At 39.3% G+C, this 14924-nt stretch overlaps 1 protein-coding gene across 1 annotated transcript in view; it reads right to left on the reverse strand.

Moving 5' to 3' along the window:
• Positions 1–14924, reverse strand: part of TMEM131L (transmembrane 131 like) — a 135220-nt gene that overhangs the window by 65501 nt on the left and 54795 nt on the right. The window contains exons 6-15 of the mRNA XM_088475318.1: positions 14077–14193; positions 13050–13160; positions 11268–11345; positions 11028–11178; positions 10842–10897; positions 4817–4922; positions 4595–4697; positions 3096–3246; positions 1660–1830; positions 914–983 (exon numbers count right to left, since the gene is read on the reverse strand). Of these exons, the coding sequence (XP_088331444.1) occupies positions 914–983; positions 1660–1830; positions 3096–3246; positions 4595–4697; positions 4817–4922; positions 10842–10897; positions 11028–11178; positions 11268–11345; positions 13050–13160; positions 14077–14193 (1114 nt within the window). The remainder of the gene's footprint in view (positions 1–913; positions 984–1659; positions 1831–3095; positions 3247–4594; positions 4698–4816; positions 4923–10841; positions 10898–11027; positions 11179–11267; positions 11346–13049; positions 13161–14076; positions 14194–14924) is intronic.

Raw genomic sequence — 14924 nt, forward strand, 5'->3', positions numbered from 1 at the left:
TTAATTCTAACATTTTCAAATCACTTTTTATTCATTTATAGTCACTATAGTAGGCTTCTTACTTTATCAAAGCTTTAGCATTTTAGGCCCTCCATCAGTCGTTGTTCTACTTGCCAATTACCAGAAAGTACAAAAGTAAAAGTGATTTACATATATCTGAGACCACCAACAGGGGGCAGTATTGAGAAATGACTGGAGACAACTGCTGTGACATAGGAGTCTATGTGCTAATAATCGCGGCACTGCCGCGATTATGTATCTATCTCGCCGGGAATATTTTCATTTTTAATGAAAATATCCCAGCTATGTACCATGGGGAACTCGCAGGGACAGCGGTTGCGGTAACCGCTGTTCCCGTGAGTTAATCCCCAGCATTTAGGAGAAGTCTTTCGCTGAAGTGAAAGCCTTCCCCGGGGGAAGCTGGGGCTGCGGTGGAGAGATTGAAAGATCTCTTTCCTGCCCCTGGAGCCACCATAGCATAACAGTAGTTTACAAAATCTGAGGTTGAAGTAAACTACCGTGGCTTAACTCTGAAAAGCTTTGCATTTTCGAGTTTAGTACATAAGGGACAGATCGTAGTCCCCATTGACAATAATGTGGACAGCGATCTGAAGTGCTAATTAGCACTTTGCCAGAGATTTCTGTGAAATCTCCTGCATTGTGCTATTAGCACAATACATAAAATTATGCAGAAACTGCAGTTTCTGTATCATTTTATGTAAAAATCAGCTTGATACATACAGTAGGCCCCCAAGTGAGCACAACTAAAACCATGCACTGGCATGTTTTTCCCCCCAGTGACTGGTCATAGTTGCCTTTTTGGAGAACAAAAATATTTAAATTGAAAAGCAAATTAGCAAATGATACTCACTGGACTAAACTAATGGTTAAGATAAAAAAAATATATATTTACCAGAAGTCAAGCGCCTGATGATGGGGTGAATTCCACAATGTGCATGAGTCTTAAACTGTTGGCTCCCAGACTGAAATGAAGGATGATTATAAAACATACATGATGTTCATTACACTCCAGTACGCAATTTGCAGCTAAAGGAAATATTTTAGACTCCCACAGACTAATACAATATAATGATGGAGGGTGGGGTTGTTAACACGCAGTTATAGAAGACGTCCTCCCTTTGCCATGTTTTAGTCTTTCAGTCCAAGGTGTACAAGTTCCGCTAGATTTCATGTGGTTAAATAATGAGACTTTCAGGAGACTTTAGAACACCAAATATTCTAACTTATTACGGACTTTTATGGCTTAGAATAGATACCAATGAAAACAAGAGGGAGGAAGATTGCCATGGTTACAGAAAAAGCCTTACAATATAAACTATGCATTTATTCCACATATACAGGTGTATAAAAAGAAATACAGCCACAGCACCAGATATCGTGCACACAAAAATAAAAAACAGAATTTCCCATAGTCAACATACAGATCTATAAACCAACAGTGTAAAAAAAAAAAGATAATTAAAAATAGTTTTGACAAGAATCAGTCACAAAATATAAAAAAAAAAAAAAAAAAAAAAAGACAAAAAACATACTCTAATGTATGTATGGAATAAAATAAAACCACTGCTGAAGAAACCTCTATTGTATGGTAATTAAAATAAATATCAATACAGAGCGATATTTGGGAAGAAAACGCACCTTAGAGTCAGTGTAGTGGATGAGCACTGGAATTTCAAATGTAACACCTACAGATGTGCTTATCATTATGTTTGTCAAGAAATTCAATGGCGATTCTTTGGCTTGGATTTCCAATGTAAATATATCCCAGCAGCCTGGAGGCAATGCCAGTAAGTGTGTGAAATTATGTATCTGTGCAAACAATAACAGGAAGGAAAAAAAAAAAAGGTTATAAATACCAGTAATATTAACACGAATGAGCCACCAAACATTATTTTATATTTGCTTTACTCACAAAACCTTAAAAGGCTACTTCATATTATTCTGACATTCCAAAAGCAAGAAACTCCTCTTTATCTAGGTCATTTATTGTTTCACATCAATCCATTCATAGTGTGCAGCATAGAGGAGGTCCATTCTCAACATCCGTATTTGTTGCATTTATAAATCAACATCATTAACCACCAACAGTCACACTTATGTTTCTTGGACTGGCTTCAACAATATATTAAGTGACCACTCATTCACTGCTCACTACACTCAATTGTCAAGGTTTACAGGGCACCTTGGCATCACTGACAATGATCAGGACTTTGAATCAAATCTATTGTGTGTCAATGAATATATTGTGCATTATAACATACACTTTTTTATCTGTAAGATTGGGGTGTGCCCAAGCTCTGGAACCCGAATTACAGCACAGAACCAATCGTGTCTGGGAATGCAAAAACATGACACCAGGGCTGCACCTCAGGAAACACAAAGGTGAAAGGAAATTCATATTCAACACATTTACAGTTTAATATACAGAAGAAAAGTGTTTGTGGAAAAAATAAATCACTGACTACAAAATGCCATCATTCAAGTGCAATAACCAACCACAAGCAACATTTCAGCAATAAATCCTGGGAATCAAATTTAACAAACACTCAAATTTGTCTGCAAAAGGGATCAACTTACAAAGAAAATACATTTGTTGGATTTGGTGTGTTTTTTTTCAACCTAATTACTATGAGAAAAAGCTGAAGAAAGGAAAAAACTTCTGCTGTTGAAGGAGGATATGATGTATGTGGGAATACACAAGACCCCGATTTCCCAGAAACCACAGATCTGGAAGGGAGTGGAAGGAAAGGCATCCCAGACCCAGATGTTACTCCCGTGAAGGTGCTAGACTGAAAATTCCCGGAAAACAAAAGATCCTCATTCTAGAATACACTTTAATATGCATCTATCTAGTATATTGGTTTATCTGTCTTTTACAATGTTGTTGCTCTCAAAGTGTTTTTTTTTTTCCCCATAAGTTAGACTCTTTCTAAAGATAGCACTAAAGAGCAGAATCAGACCAGCACACCACACTATAACAAGCAGGTTTCATATTCTTCACCATAGCATTAAACTGGAGACGTCAGTGAAAGGCAGAGAATAAGCAATTATTTCACACAAAAAAAACACAATACCTTGAAAAGTCCCCGGACTTCTTCTGGTACGAACACATCAGTGATGACTATTTGAAAGTTTAGGTTGTTTTCCAGCCACAGTGACCATAATCCAAACACGTCCAGCAGTTGTATGTAAAACAATATTTTTGAAGTATCAAAATTAAGATACCTAAAGAATCAAAAAGAGGAGAACTTGATTGTAACAACAACACTGTTGCGAGAACTTTTGGATTGTGTTTATCACATTTTATTTAAATGACTATAACCATTATAAAGACATACAATGGCTTCAGACACAAAAATGGAAAGCTATTCGGTTGTTCTCGATAAGAATAATGGTTGACCTGAACTACAGTTCCAATAGTGTCTGAATACCAGACTGCATAAATGTGTAGTTTTATCCAGTGGCAGCATTTACCTAGGAGTTGTAACCCCCTGCCCCAGTGAAATCTGCCACCTTAGTGACTGCACTGGCAGTGGCTTACCATTGGAAGCACTTTGTTCTAATTGACAGTCTGGACTGCAAGACCAGAAAGCACTTTCAATAAAAGGCCAATTCCCTGTGATTACGGCAGTCCTACCTGGCATCTATTGGCTGCAGCATTCCCTAGAAGCTGGATTGTTGATTTGTGGACATGCGCAAATTAACAACCACCACTTAACTGGCTAATATTTTTTCCAGGTTTAAAGGAAGGGGGAAAGTGGGAAGAGAATTCTGCACAGGATTAGATTCAATGTATAATGTTATGAAATGTTATGAAAAGAAAGCAACAATATTATAGTCACCTAGATTAGAGATCTATCTACCGTTCAAGTTTAGTTGGGGTCAAAAAAGGTCAATATATACAAAAAATTCTTGCAAACGCAAGAAAAAAAGCTGACTCCTTTGCTCCCCCTCGAAGCGTATCACGGCGCCATGGAAGGTGATGGGGCAGCATCACAGACATCCAGATGACAGTCTGGTTCTGCTCGCCCGTTTGGTAAAAAATAAAAAGTAAATGAAATCATAAACTTAAAGCTTGGGCTACTTAATGCAGCCCTGTTATAATGGTAGTCCAGCTCCTGCCAGACACCAACAAAACTGAAGTGCCCTCAGGCTGTGGGCGGGGTACAAGGGGGAAAGACGGGAGCATTCTGGAATTGAAAAGCTTTGCTGTTGTTGTCCGGTCCTCCAGGTCCCACCTACACCCCAATGTCTATCTGTGGAACCCTATGGACCCTGAAGAAGAAACCCAAATTTTATTTTTCCTTGGTCACATATTTTATTAAAAGTACAGTATAAACTTGCAGAAAAAGCCCTACAAAATCTCTTTTAGTGTAACATACAGTACATATCCCTCATCATATCACTCATTGCGCTTGCTGTGAGTGCACATAAAGGATCAGGTTTAATAGCGATCTTCTACATGGAAACAAAGCCAAATCATGAAGTAAAGCTTAGTGCTGTGAGCAAGTAGTAACCCGGTCTAACACGCATACACAAACAGATCACATGGGAATAAACAGACCATACATACCCCTCTGTGATGTTGTGAGAAACACATGGGAACGGAGGGGAAGCAGCTTCTAAAATACTCAGGCGTTTTTCTTCGGAGCAGACAAACTCAGATTCCCGGGAGACTGCAGTAAGGAGGAAACATATAAAAAAATAACTATTTAACAAAATTATTGCAAACTTTCTGCTACTGGCCAAATAAATGCAGTACAAGTTCAATAGAATGCCATGCAGGGTGACTTACCCGAGCAAACAATGGTCGCCGCCTTAGTGAAGTTTACCGAAGAGCTCAACAGCATTATAGGCTCAAAATGAACAAATAAATTGTCACCTAGAAAATGATGAATATCCTGCAAAGAAAGTAGTAGAACATTGTACATACCAACTGAATTTTTACAGTCCTTTAACACTGCATGGCATTTAAGCAGTTATTCTTCTTAACACGTTTCCAAGTATTAGATGTACAGCAAACACACAAGTTTTTATATTAATATGAATCACCTGTATGTATTTCTGTGTGATCAGAGATATTTTACTATTCATTTTCTCAGAAATCAGGCTGCCAACACATCTAAGCCAATGTACACAGCGCAAACAGGATCCTTTAACTGGTGTACTACATTTTACACTAAGGAGAAGTATCAGATTTAAATGTCAAATGTATTCTTTTATATAAACTCCCCCATGTACGCCCTCTCCCTCCTAATTCCCTTGACTGAATGCCTGCCAGGCAAACCGTTTTACCATCACCACCAGCTTGCCCCATCAGCTAATCATACTGGTAGGAGGAGTATTGCTGTACTTCCGGTCATACCCTTTATCTTCTGGCTGTAAGACCAACACAGCTGCCAGCTTGTGAGCGAGACATGGGGAAGGCTGCAAATGGGGAAATAATGTTTTGCTAGCTAGGTTTCTGTACAGCTAGGGGCATAGAGTACATTTTTAGGAGAAATCCTTATAAATAATATTCAGTAGTTTGAACTCCTCACATGATTATACCAAATGTCTAAAGGTAGGTACACACGGTACGATATGTACCTGCCGATGCGACCTGCGATCCCAGGGCCGACATATCGGGTGCTCTCTACACACGGGTCGATCCGGTGCCCGACATGCCGGCCCCCGCTGTATAGCGCAGTACAAAAGATCAAGTGATGTGGCTGACGACCACACGGGAGCATGCTATGCACGATATATTGCAAAAACACAGAACGATATTGCGCATTTATCGTTACGATGATTCGGATCATTAGCAATATCGTTCTGTGTGCTCTTCTTGTGGCTAGTTATAGACAGATTTTTTTATTTATTTTTTTTTTAACACATACCGTTGGTACAATCTGGTGGGCCATTTTGTCCCATTCACCAAAAGTTGTAACAATTATTTATTTTTAAATATTCGCAATTTAAAATATTTACAACAGTCAATAAAACGAATCATGATAAAGAAGGAAAAAAAAAAAGTATATTTTTCTTTAAATCCGTGGTTGTTCGCTAGCGGTGTGCGCATCACTTGTGGCAGACATACTAGGGTCAGGTAGTACACACAGCCTGTTACTCCATATGAGACTGAGCGGCTGATTCTGAATTTCGCTCTTTGGCGAGACAGCTTCAATGTCGTTTGCCTTAGTCGCTTCTACAACTTGATGCTAATGCTAGTATCAGCCCTTCCCCTGGTGTACAAGATTGCGTCTTACTGTGCAAGCGTCGTAAGATGCAATCATCAGTAGCATCATCAAAACTCACAAGTCCCATGCTAGGTACAGATTGTCCATCAGAGTATGGCCTAGAAAATAATGTGCTAAGCGTTCGAGTTCGCCACCAGCTCAGCGACACACCCACAACAGACCGTCTTCATGTGTTTGAATAGCCATCTCCCACTCACCACCAGCCTTTCCAATTAATTTCTGACACTTGTGCCTCAATCGCAAACGCGCCTCTGTGCGTACAACAACATGCGATGCACTCCTTTACGAGGGAATTTTCGCAATAGCAAAATATCACTCAACTCCATTGTATAAGACTCAAAATCAGGCCCCAATTCTCTGCTTTACAAAAAAAAAGAGAATAGGAGTATATGGGAGAAGCTGGTTTCCAAGTCATATAACTGCAGCAGAATACTGCATTCTGCACATACACTATATGGACAAAAGTACTTGTTAACACCTGTTAATTATTGAATTGAGGTGTTTCAATCAGAACCGTTGCCACAGTTATATAAAATCAAACACCTAGCCATACAACATGGGTGAAGAGCTCAGTGATTTCAAGTGTGGTACTGTGATAGGATGCCACCTTTGCAATAAGACGGTTCGTGAAATTTCATCCCTGCTGGATAGCCCACAGTGAACTGTAAGCGATATTATTAGAAAGTGGAAGCGTTTAAGTACAACAGCAACTCAGTCACGAAGCAGAAGACCACGTAAAATCACAGCAGGGTCAACGACTGCTAATGCCCATGGTATGTAAAAGTCACCAACGCTCTGCTGATTCCATAGCTGAAGAGTTCCAATCTTCTACTAGCATTAATGCAAGCACAAAAACTGTGCGGCAGGAGCTTAATGGAATGGGTTTCCATGGCTGAGCAGCTGCATGCAAACCTCACCTCACAAAGTCCAATGACAAGCATCGGATGGAGTGGTGTAAAGCACACTGACACTGGACTGTGGAGTAGTGGAATCGTGTTCTGTGGAGTGACGAATAACGCTTCTCTGTGTGGCAGTAGATGGGCGAGCCTAGGTTTGACGGATGCCGGGAGAACGTTACCTGTCTGACTGCACTGTGTCAACTGTGAAGTTTGGAGGAGGCATAATGGTAGGGTGCTGTTTTTCAGGGTTTGGACTAGGCCCCTTATCTCCAGTGAAGGGCAATGTTAATGCCTCAGCATACCAAGACATTTTGGACAATCCTATGCTTCCAACTTTGTGGCAACAGTTTGGGAAGGCCCTTTTCTATTCCAACATAACTGTGCCCCAGTGCACAAAGCAAGGACTATAAAGATATGGTTTGATGAGTTAGGTGTGGAAGAACTTGACTAGCCTGAACAGAGCCTTGACCTCAACCCCATCGAGCACCATTGGGAGGAACTGGAACGGAGATTGCGAGCCAGGTCTTCTCGCCCAACATCACTGCCTGACCTCATAACTGCTCTACAGAATGAATGGGCACAAATACCCACAGAAACACTCCAAAATCTTGTGGAAAACCTTCCAAGAAGAGTGGAAGTTGTTATAGCTGCAAAAGGGGGAGCAACTCCATATTAAATTATATGTATTTGAATACAATGTCATTACAGTCCCTGTTGGTGTAATTGTCAGGCATCTGAATACTTTTGTCCATAAAGTGTGTGATCTGCCTCCAGGTCCGTGGCGGGCCCGGGTAGCAGGGGGCGTGGCCTAATCGTAAACATGGTGTCCCAAACGATTGATAAAAAAGCCTTTTTAAGCCACAAGACCATATGACAGCCCTACATGCAGATTTATCTTCCTACACAGTTCGCCTGATATAGCTGAAGACAATGGCTAATTATTGCCAAAAATAGGTTTTAATTGCTGAAGACAGATATTCAAATCCAGCTACCTCCAGAAAATCACTATTGTACTAATCAAAACTTGTTCCCTATGTTCTTCAAGGATCAGGTAAATGCATAAATGTAAGAAACAGCAGAGGGTATCCCCCAGCACTCGGAATGATATCAGCAATAAGTTTTGAAAAACTACATGGTGGTAGATAATTATGGCAAATATATCTAAGCCTTCCCTATTCCCAACTCTTAAGGGTTAGGAGGATAGTTAGTGACCCAGTCCAATTAGAGCAGCAGATGGACGCTATGGTCACTAAATTTCAAAAAAGAGGGTATGATAGACGTGAATTACTGAAGTGAATGCTATCCCTAAAGATCAAACCTTTAAATGAAGTAGAGAAAATAACAAAAATGCCAAAATTATCCCATGGGTAAATACATTTACTACAATAAGTAACAACCACCAAAATTGCCAAAACTCTTTGGCCTTTGGTGAATACAGATAGAGAACTCCCAGAACTATTGTTACAAAGTTGTTATCTTGTTATACCCGTGGTTGAACCCTAAGGGACCGCCTTGTGTAATTAGATGTGGCTAAACTAAAGAAAAAAACTTGGACACTTTTTAACTCAGGATAATGGTTACCACAGGTGCCTTGGCTGCATCACTTGCAGAGCAACTATCTCTGGTGAATCCTTTAATCATCCCTATACGGGGAAAAAGTTCTTTATTAGATTCCCGGTCACTTGTAATACTACACACGTTGTGTATTTGCTGTCTTGCCCATGTAGTTTATACTATGTGGGCAAGACAGAAAGACAATTTAAAGAGCGCATGGCACTCCATAGGTCCGCTATTAGAAAGGCGCTCAACAGCGGTTCCAGTGACCAACCAATAGCGAGGCATTGCCTGATGGTGAAATACAATGTAGCAGATAGTCGTGTTAGAATTATCGATCACATTCCTCCAAATATGAGAGGTGGCAATAGGAGTAAAAGCCTCTTACAGGATTTTTGGACACCTTATCGCCCAGAGGTTTGAATGAACCCTTGAGTCTCCAATGCTTTTTGTAAAAAACAGGTTGTTGGTGATATACTCCTTGGGTGGTATCATTAACATATAGTATATGTATAGTATTTAGAGCCAGGAGTATGCTATTGGGGCTAATTTAGTCTACTAGTTTGACTAATAAGTATAACTGTGTTTTTATGTACAGCATGCAGCTAACCTCGGCCCGAAACGTCGGAATAAATACCGTCACTTGCAAAAGTCACTTGAGTGACACCAGTTTGTTAGTTTCTGGTGGACCTATGGGTCCTTGGATGGCACCAGCGCACTACTATAAGAACCTATACGAGTGCCGGGATAATTGTATGTATACAGTATATAGACAAAGGAGGATGGGCACCCACCAATCAGTTGAAGATACTTTTTAATTACTCACAGATCACGTAGTAGCTTTGTGGTGGTTTGTCTGTCTTGACAGACAAACGTCGACCAGTACTATGTGATCTGTGAGTAATTAAAAAGTACCTTCAACTGATTGGTGAGTGCCCATCCTCCTTTGTCTGTATTTCAGACTTTATTGTCTTTAGTGGAGCACCCCGGATTATACACCTTGATATGCGAGTGCAGCGTACTGGATTGATAGATAGATATATATATATATATCTATCTATATCCATCCTGCAAAAAAAAAAAGCTACTGCACGTCTTGAAACGCATGTTCCTGATGTCTGTAAGCCACATATAAAAGGTCTCACAATATAAATCTAGTGCTACTGTAACCATGTGGGGCTCTGGAGGTGTTCAGTTGCTGTAGCATTTTGGGAATGCTACTTGCTTGTGGGTGGATCTCCAGCTATGCTATGGGGAATGAAGAAAGGAAGTGGGCCCACTCTATACCATCATACTTACAGGAGCTGCAGTTTCGCAACACCATTTATAGAAAAAAATATATGTTTTGACATTTCCAACACCCATTTTATGAACAATATAATTCATCCACTTTAGACCACATTTTAGAAGCTGCAAGATCTGACAGTTCTTTGATGAGTGAACCTGATAGACAAGCAAGCGACGGACTAATTGACACCAGGAAAAGCGGCTGGAAACAGATGCATGGAATCGTTGTAGGTTGCATCTGAAGAACAGGTACGAGTATATTGAATACAATATGCAACCGAGCATACAATCTATTCATTTTCATCCACTAGAATCATAGCTGCACACTAAGGTGTCGGATTTATATCATTATATTCACACTAAACTTGACAATGCTGCCAGGAAAATACATACAACACACTGAGAAAATATGTCCTGGTCTAATACAATGGGGGAATCAGAGCGGAGGGATGTAAATTCTGTTTATTTGAGTTTTCCCAACACCATTAAAAACTACTCTGCTATTGTTTGGGTGGATAAATCCTTTAACACACAAGATGCATTATTGTGTGACAATATCTACACATGCTAGGCATCTAAGCTATTATTTCTGTCATCAGTTAGTTCCAATAAATGGAGGTTAAGTGACAGGCTGCAGAGTCCATCAAAACACTAGCTAACAGGAAGTTTGCGGTGCATAGCGCAAAAATGTCCCACATCATGATAACAGCTGATATCCCAAATGTTTTCTATTCTAATAAACAGCTGAAACTTTTGTAAATATAGCTGTATTAGTAGGTCGTTTATACAAGCAGTCTTATGTTACACATGGGACAAACATAACACAACAGAATGCAATTACCTGCATGTGAACCAGAGCGTTCCCAGAATTCAATACGTACATAATCATTGAATCATCTGCGCAAAAGAATGGGAAACAATGTAAATGTACATTTATAAAATGTCCATCTTGCTTCCTACATGGTACTGGATCAGTCACACCCGCATATACATTTTATGTTCTATACAATTATACGCTATGCCTTACCGATGTCTACTTTTCGCTCAGTTATTACAAAGATCATGAAAATATTCTCCAGTATGTATTTCCTGAGTGTCTCCAGGTCATGTTGGCCACCATCCAGCCTGACAGCAAAGTAGACCTGCAGCAGTAACGAGTTCCCAGACAGGAAGCAGCTCTGTGAGTAATGGGAAAAGCCCACATGTTAGAAGACAGCAGTAGCCTGGACAGCACAGTACGTCCCTCTCCCAGGCTGGTGTAACATACCCTGCAGTGCTGCCGCAGTTTGAAAGAAACGCTGCATTTCAAATGAACCTGCCACACACTGGAGTTGATGGCTTCTGCCTGCAGAAAGAACAGTCAGCAAGACATTGGAATCAGTAATTTACTGAGTAACTTAATTTATCAGGTGATAAAACTTAACTTTTGCACATCGTTGCAAGTCTCAGGGAAACACACGCCTGCTGCATTTTCTAAGATTTAACAGTTTCCAGATTCAACAAACATTACTAGCAACTTGTATAACATGTAGAGAACAAAAATGTACACTATTAAAAGGTAAAATTTCTTTGACCAATGCTATGCCTTTCCTAAAGCCCACACCAGCAAGCAAACTCTGTTTAGTTTAGATAAAGCAAATCTCAATGTCTGACATAACACACATGTCCAGTATAAAGCCTCTCTTCTGAAAATGTACCTGCTACTAGTACCACAAATGTCATACATTTCACTACTGCAATGTGTGATAAATGTGACCACTGGTTTTATCAGCCACGTGGATGTGGCTCCTATATGTTCCAGTTACCCAGGACAGTCCCCTTTTTTCTAACCCCAAACTTTAAACATACAATGCGTATGTTGCATAACTCAGATTCCTGTGGTACTCAGACTAACTGTATAATCTGGAATCGGTTGCCAGACTCCTGGATCCCTTAAATAGACACTCCTGTCACTTCTTCCAGTACCTACCGCCTCACTTAATGGGGGTTTATACACTTATAGATATACAAACGACAGCACGATTACGACATTGCAATCGTGCTCTCGTTTGTATAGCTAGTGATGTGCCTAGACTGAACGTTCACTCGTTCAGTCTCGGCACATCCCTCTTCCTCGCACATGCTGAACCTGACGAGATTGTTAGGTTGACCTGCATGTATTGGCGATGTCGGATGTCAGAAGCGACCAGCGGGCATGCGCATTGCTGGTCGCTTCCGACCCCCTGGATGATGCAAAAGTCCTCAAATATCCTGAACATGCATTTCTTAATTTAGTGTCTTACATGCATGGTAGCTGCATCCAAAGTCACTTATAGTGTAATGTACATTTAGGATTAGCAATGTGTCGTTTATCTTTTTTTTCCCCAGGTTAGCATCCGAGATGCACACGACTGATACAATCAATGTCAGCAGTAGAATTCAGGTCACTCCTGCATTGTATTTGTATTGCATTAGAAATGCTAATACACAGAATCAGTACAAAACTCAGAGGCGGGACGCATGGCAAGGCAAAGTCGCATTTTCTGTGGCCCACCAAACTGAGCGATTTGGCACAATTTGAGCATAAGTATGTGAACACATATGTATATGGACTTCTTCCTCTATTATTTAATGCATTTATTTATACGAATTTATATGAAACTATATGACTAATGCACTACACATGTAATGTATGTTAACAAATAAGCTACAGTATATAACAAATATCTGTTTAGCAAATATTACTGTGTATATGAGGCAAGTATACTCTACAGTATATCTTGCTTCATCGAAGTTCAAACCAACATTACCCAAGCATACCCAGCTGTTGGCGCCTAGCCATTATTTTCCCAGTGATAAGGAGTAGATTATATCCCACCCAATAGGTTGGTGCTACTTTGTGACATGCCTTACTGTACATTTTATCTAGACAGGACTTATATTATAAAAGGTTACTGAGCACAGGCCATTATGTCCCATTTCTTGGAGATCTCCTCATTTCTGTACTTCCTGATAAAATACCTTGAATTCTAAACTCCGTTATAAGCACAACCAATAAAAGATGGCATACCTGAGACTGAGAGAGGTGGATATTCGCTATCCGAGGAAACATCACATCTGTATGCTGAAGGGAGTTCTTAGAATCCTTAGAAGCACCAGCAAAAGTACCCACACCAAAAACCTAAAACAGACAGGAAACAATGCACGGTTACCCCACTATGTCAGCATCGCTTTTGTTTGTTTTCATCCCCTAGTAATTGGCTTCTGTTTTTACCTACTTTTTGTAACGTGGCGCAGCATACCAACTAGGCAACAATTACAAGGTTACTGAGGTTTTAAAGCTAAATCGACCAATTTTAATATATTTTGAAGCAATAGTAAATTATGTGTGTGGTTGACAATCACTAACTTTCATAGTTTTAGATAATGCTTTTCTTCAAAACACACTATCTACAATACAATGTATATTAATAAAAGCTAAATTCTTAAAAAAATATTTCAAACTAGAGGGACAGGATAAGTTCAGGAGGTTGAGACTTCATGCACCCAAACCAACAGTATGAATGATTGATAGTACCCAAGGGGCATATTTAATATTATAATCAAAATATATATATATATATATATATATATATATATATATATATATATATTGATTATAATATAAAATATACATATATATATATATATATATATATATATATATATATATATTTTATTTTTTTATCATTTTATTTTTTAAACACACTCTTTTTCCCTGCAGAATAAAAAAATACAGATACATATATATGCATCTAACACTTTTGAGCATCTATTTTAAATACAATACTAGGTTATTTCACAGTTCTCGTTCCTCGCAAACGAATACCTTAAGTAACCATAACCCAATATAAAGTCTTGGTATTTGCATAATGTGTGTTATAAACTCTCCCAAGCAGTGAAGGGGTCAAGAGAGGCCTTTTTTTATTATTACACACACATATATGGTATACAGGAGAGATTGGCTTTTTAATTTACAAAAACTCCATCCCCACACACAAACCATTAAATATAAGACATAAGAAGTAGGGATGGTCATTTCCGTACACTCCACTTACCTGATAGGACAGAATCCCATGTGAAGTAGTATTTATAAATAAAGAACTTTCAAAACTTCCTTCCTCATCTGGCAGGAAAACAGCTGTGAATGAAGCTTTCCCTCCAGCCGGAATCACCTGCTCATAAAAAAAAAAAAAAAAAGCACTAAATAAATAAATAAATATAAAATTCTAAATGAAAAATGTATAAATCTACTCATGAAGACAAGTTCCTCACACAAAAAGTGACTTAAGTCTAGGGCAACATGAGTGATTTTTTCATGTGACGGCATGCCAAAGTTACAGACCTGCCAGTCGTGCAGCAGGTGTGTCTGAGTGTCTGACTACCGTCTCACACAAGTGTGGTATGCATTAAAGTTGTCCGATTGTTGGATGATGGTCCCACAGGCTGGCGCACCTCGAGCTGGTACCCCAAATGGTGCCACCCAGGCATATCATACATTACCCATCAGATCTGACTGGACAGTAATAATCACACCAGCCCTGTGGACCAAGCTCCAATATGGAATCTGCTTCCTCTTTGACTATTGTCTGACAAACAAAAATATTTTGATTTTACTTGTGTATAGTCCAACAAGGTGGTCAACAGGGGTGATCTAACAGGGCTGTGTGGATGTATCTGATATGATGGCATCGCAAATAAAGCTGTGTAGCAAATAAAGCATATGTAGTTACCTAGTGAAAGTGGGAAGATTTTATACCATAGCAATGCCCGGTGGTAAGTGGTAATTTATCAATATGTAAAATGTTACAGAAAAACAACTGCTAGGAAAACAGCTTACCCAAAAATAACAACATTACTGATTAATATTAGAGAAGAATGTATATAGTGTGTCATTTACATTTAG

The sequence above is a fragment of the Taudactylus pleione genome, unplaced genomic scaffold, assembly GCF_031769625.1.
Source record: "Taudactylus pleione unplaced genomic scaffold, aTauple2 ptg000170l, whole genome shotgun sequence".
NCBI classification, from domain to species: Eukaryota; Metazoa; Chordata; class Amphibia; order Anura; family Myobatrachidae; genus Taudactylus; species Taudactylus pleione.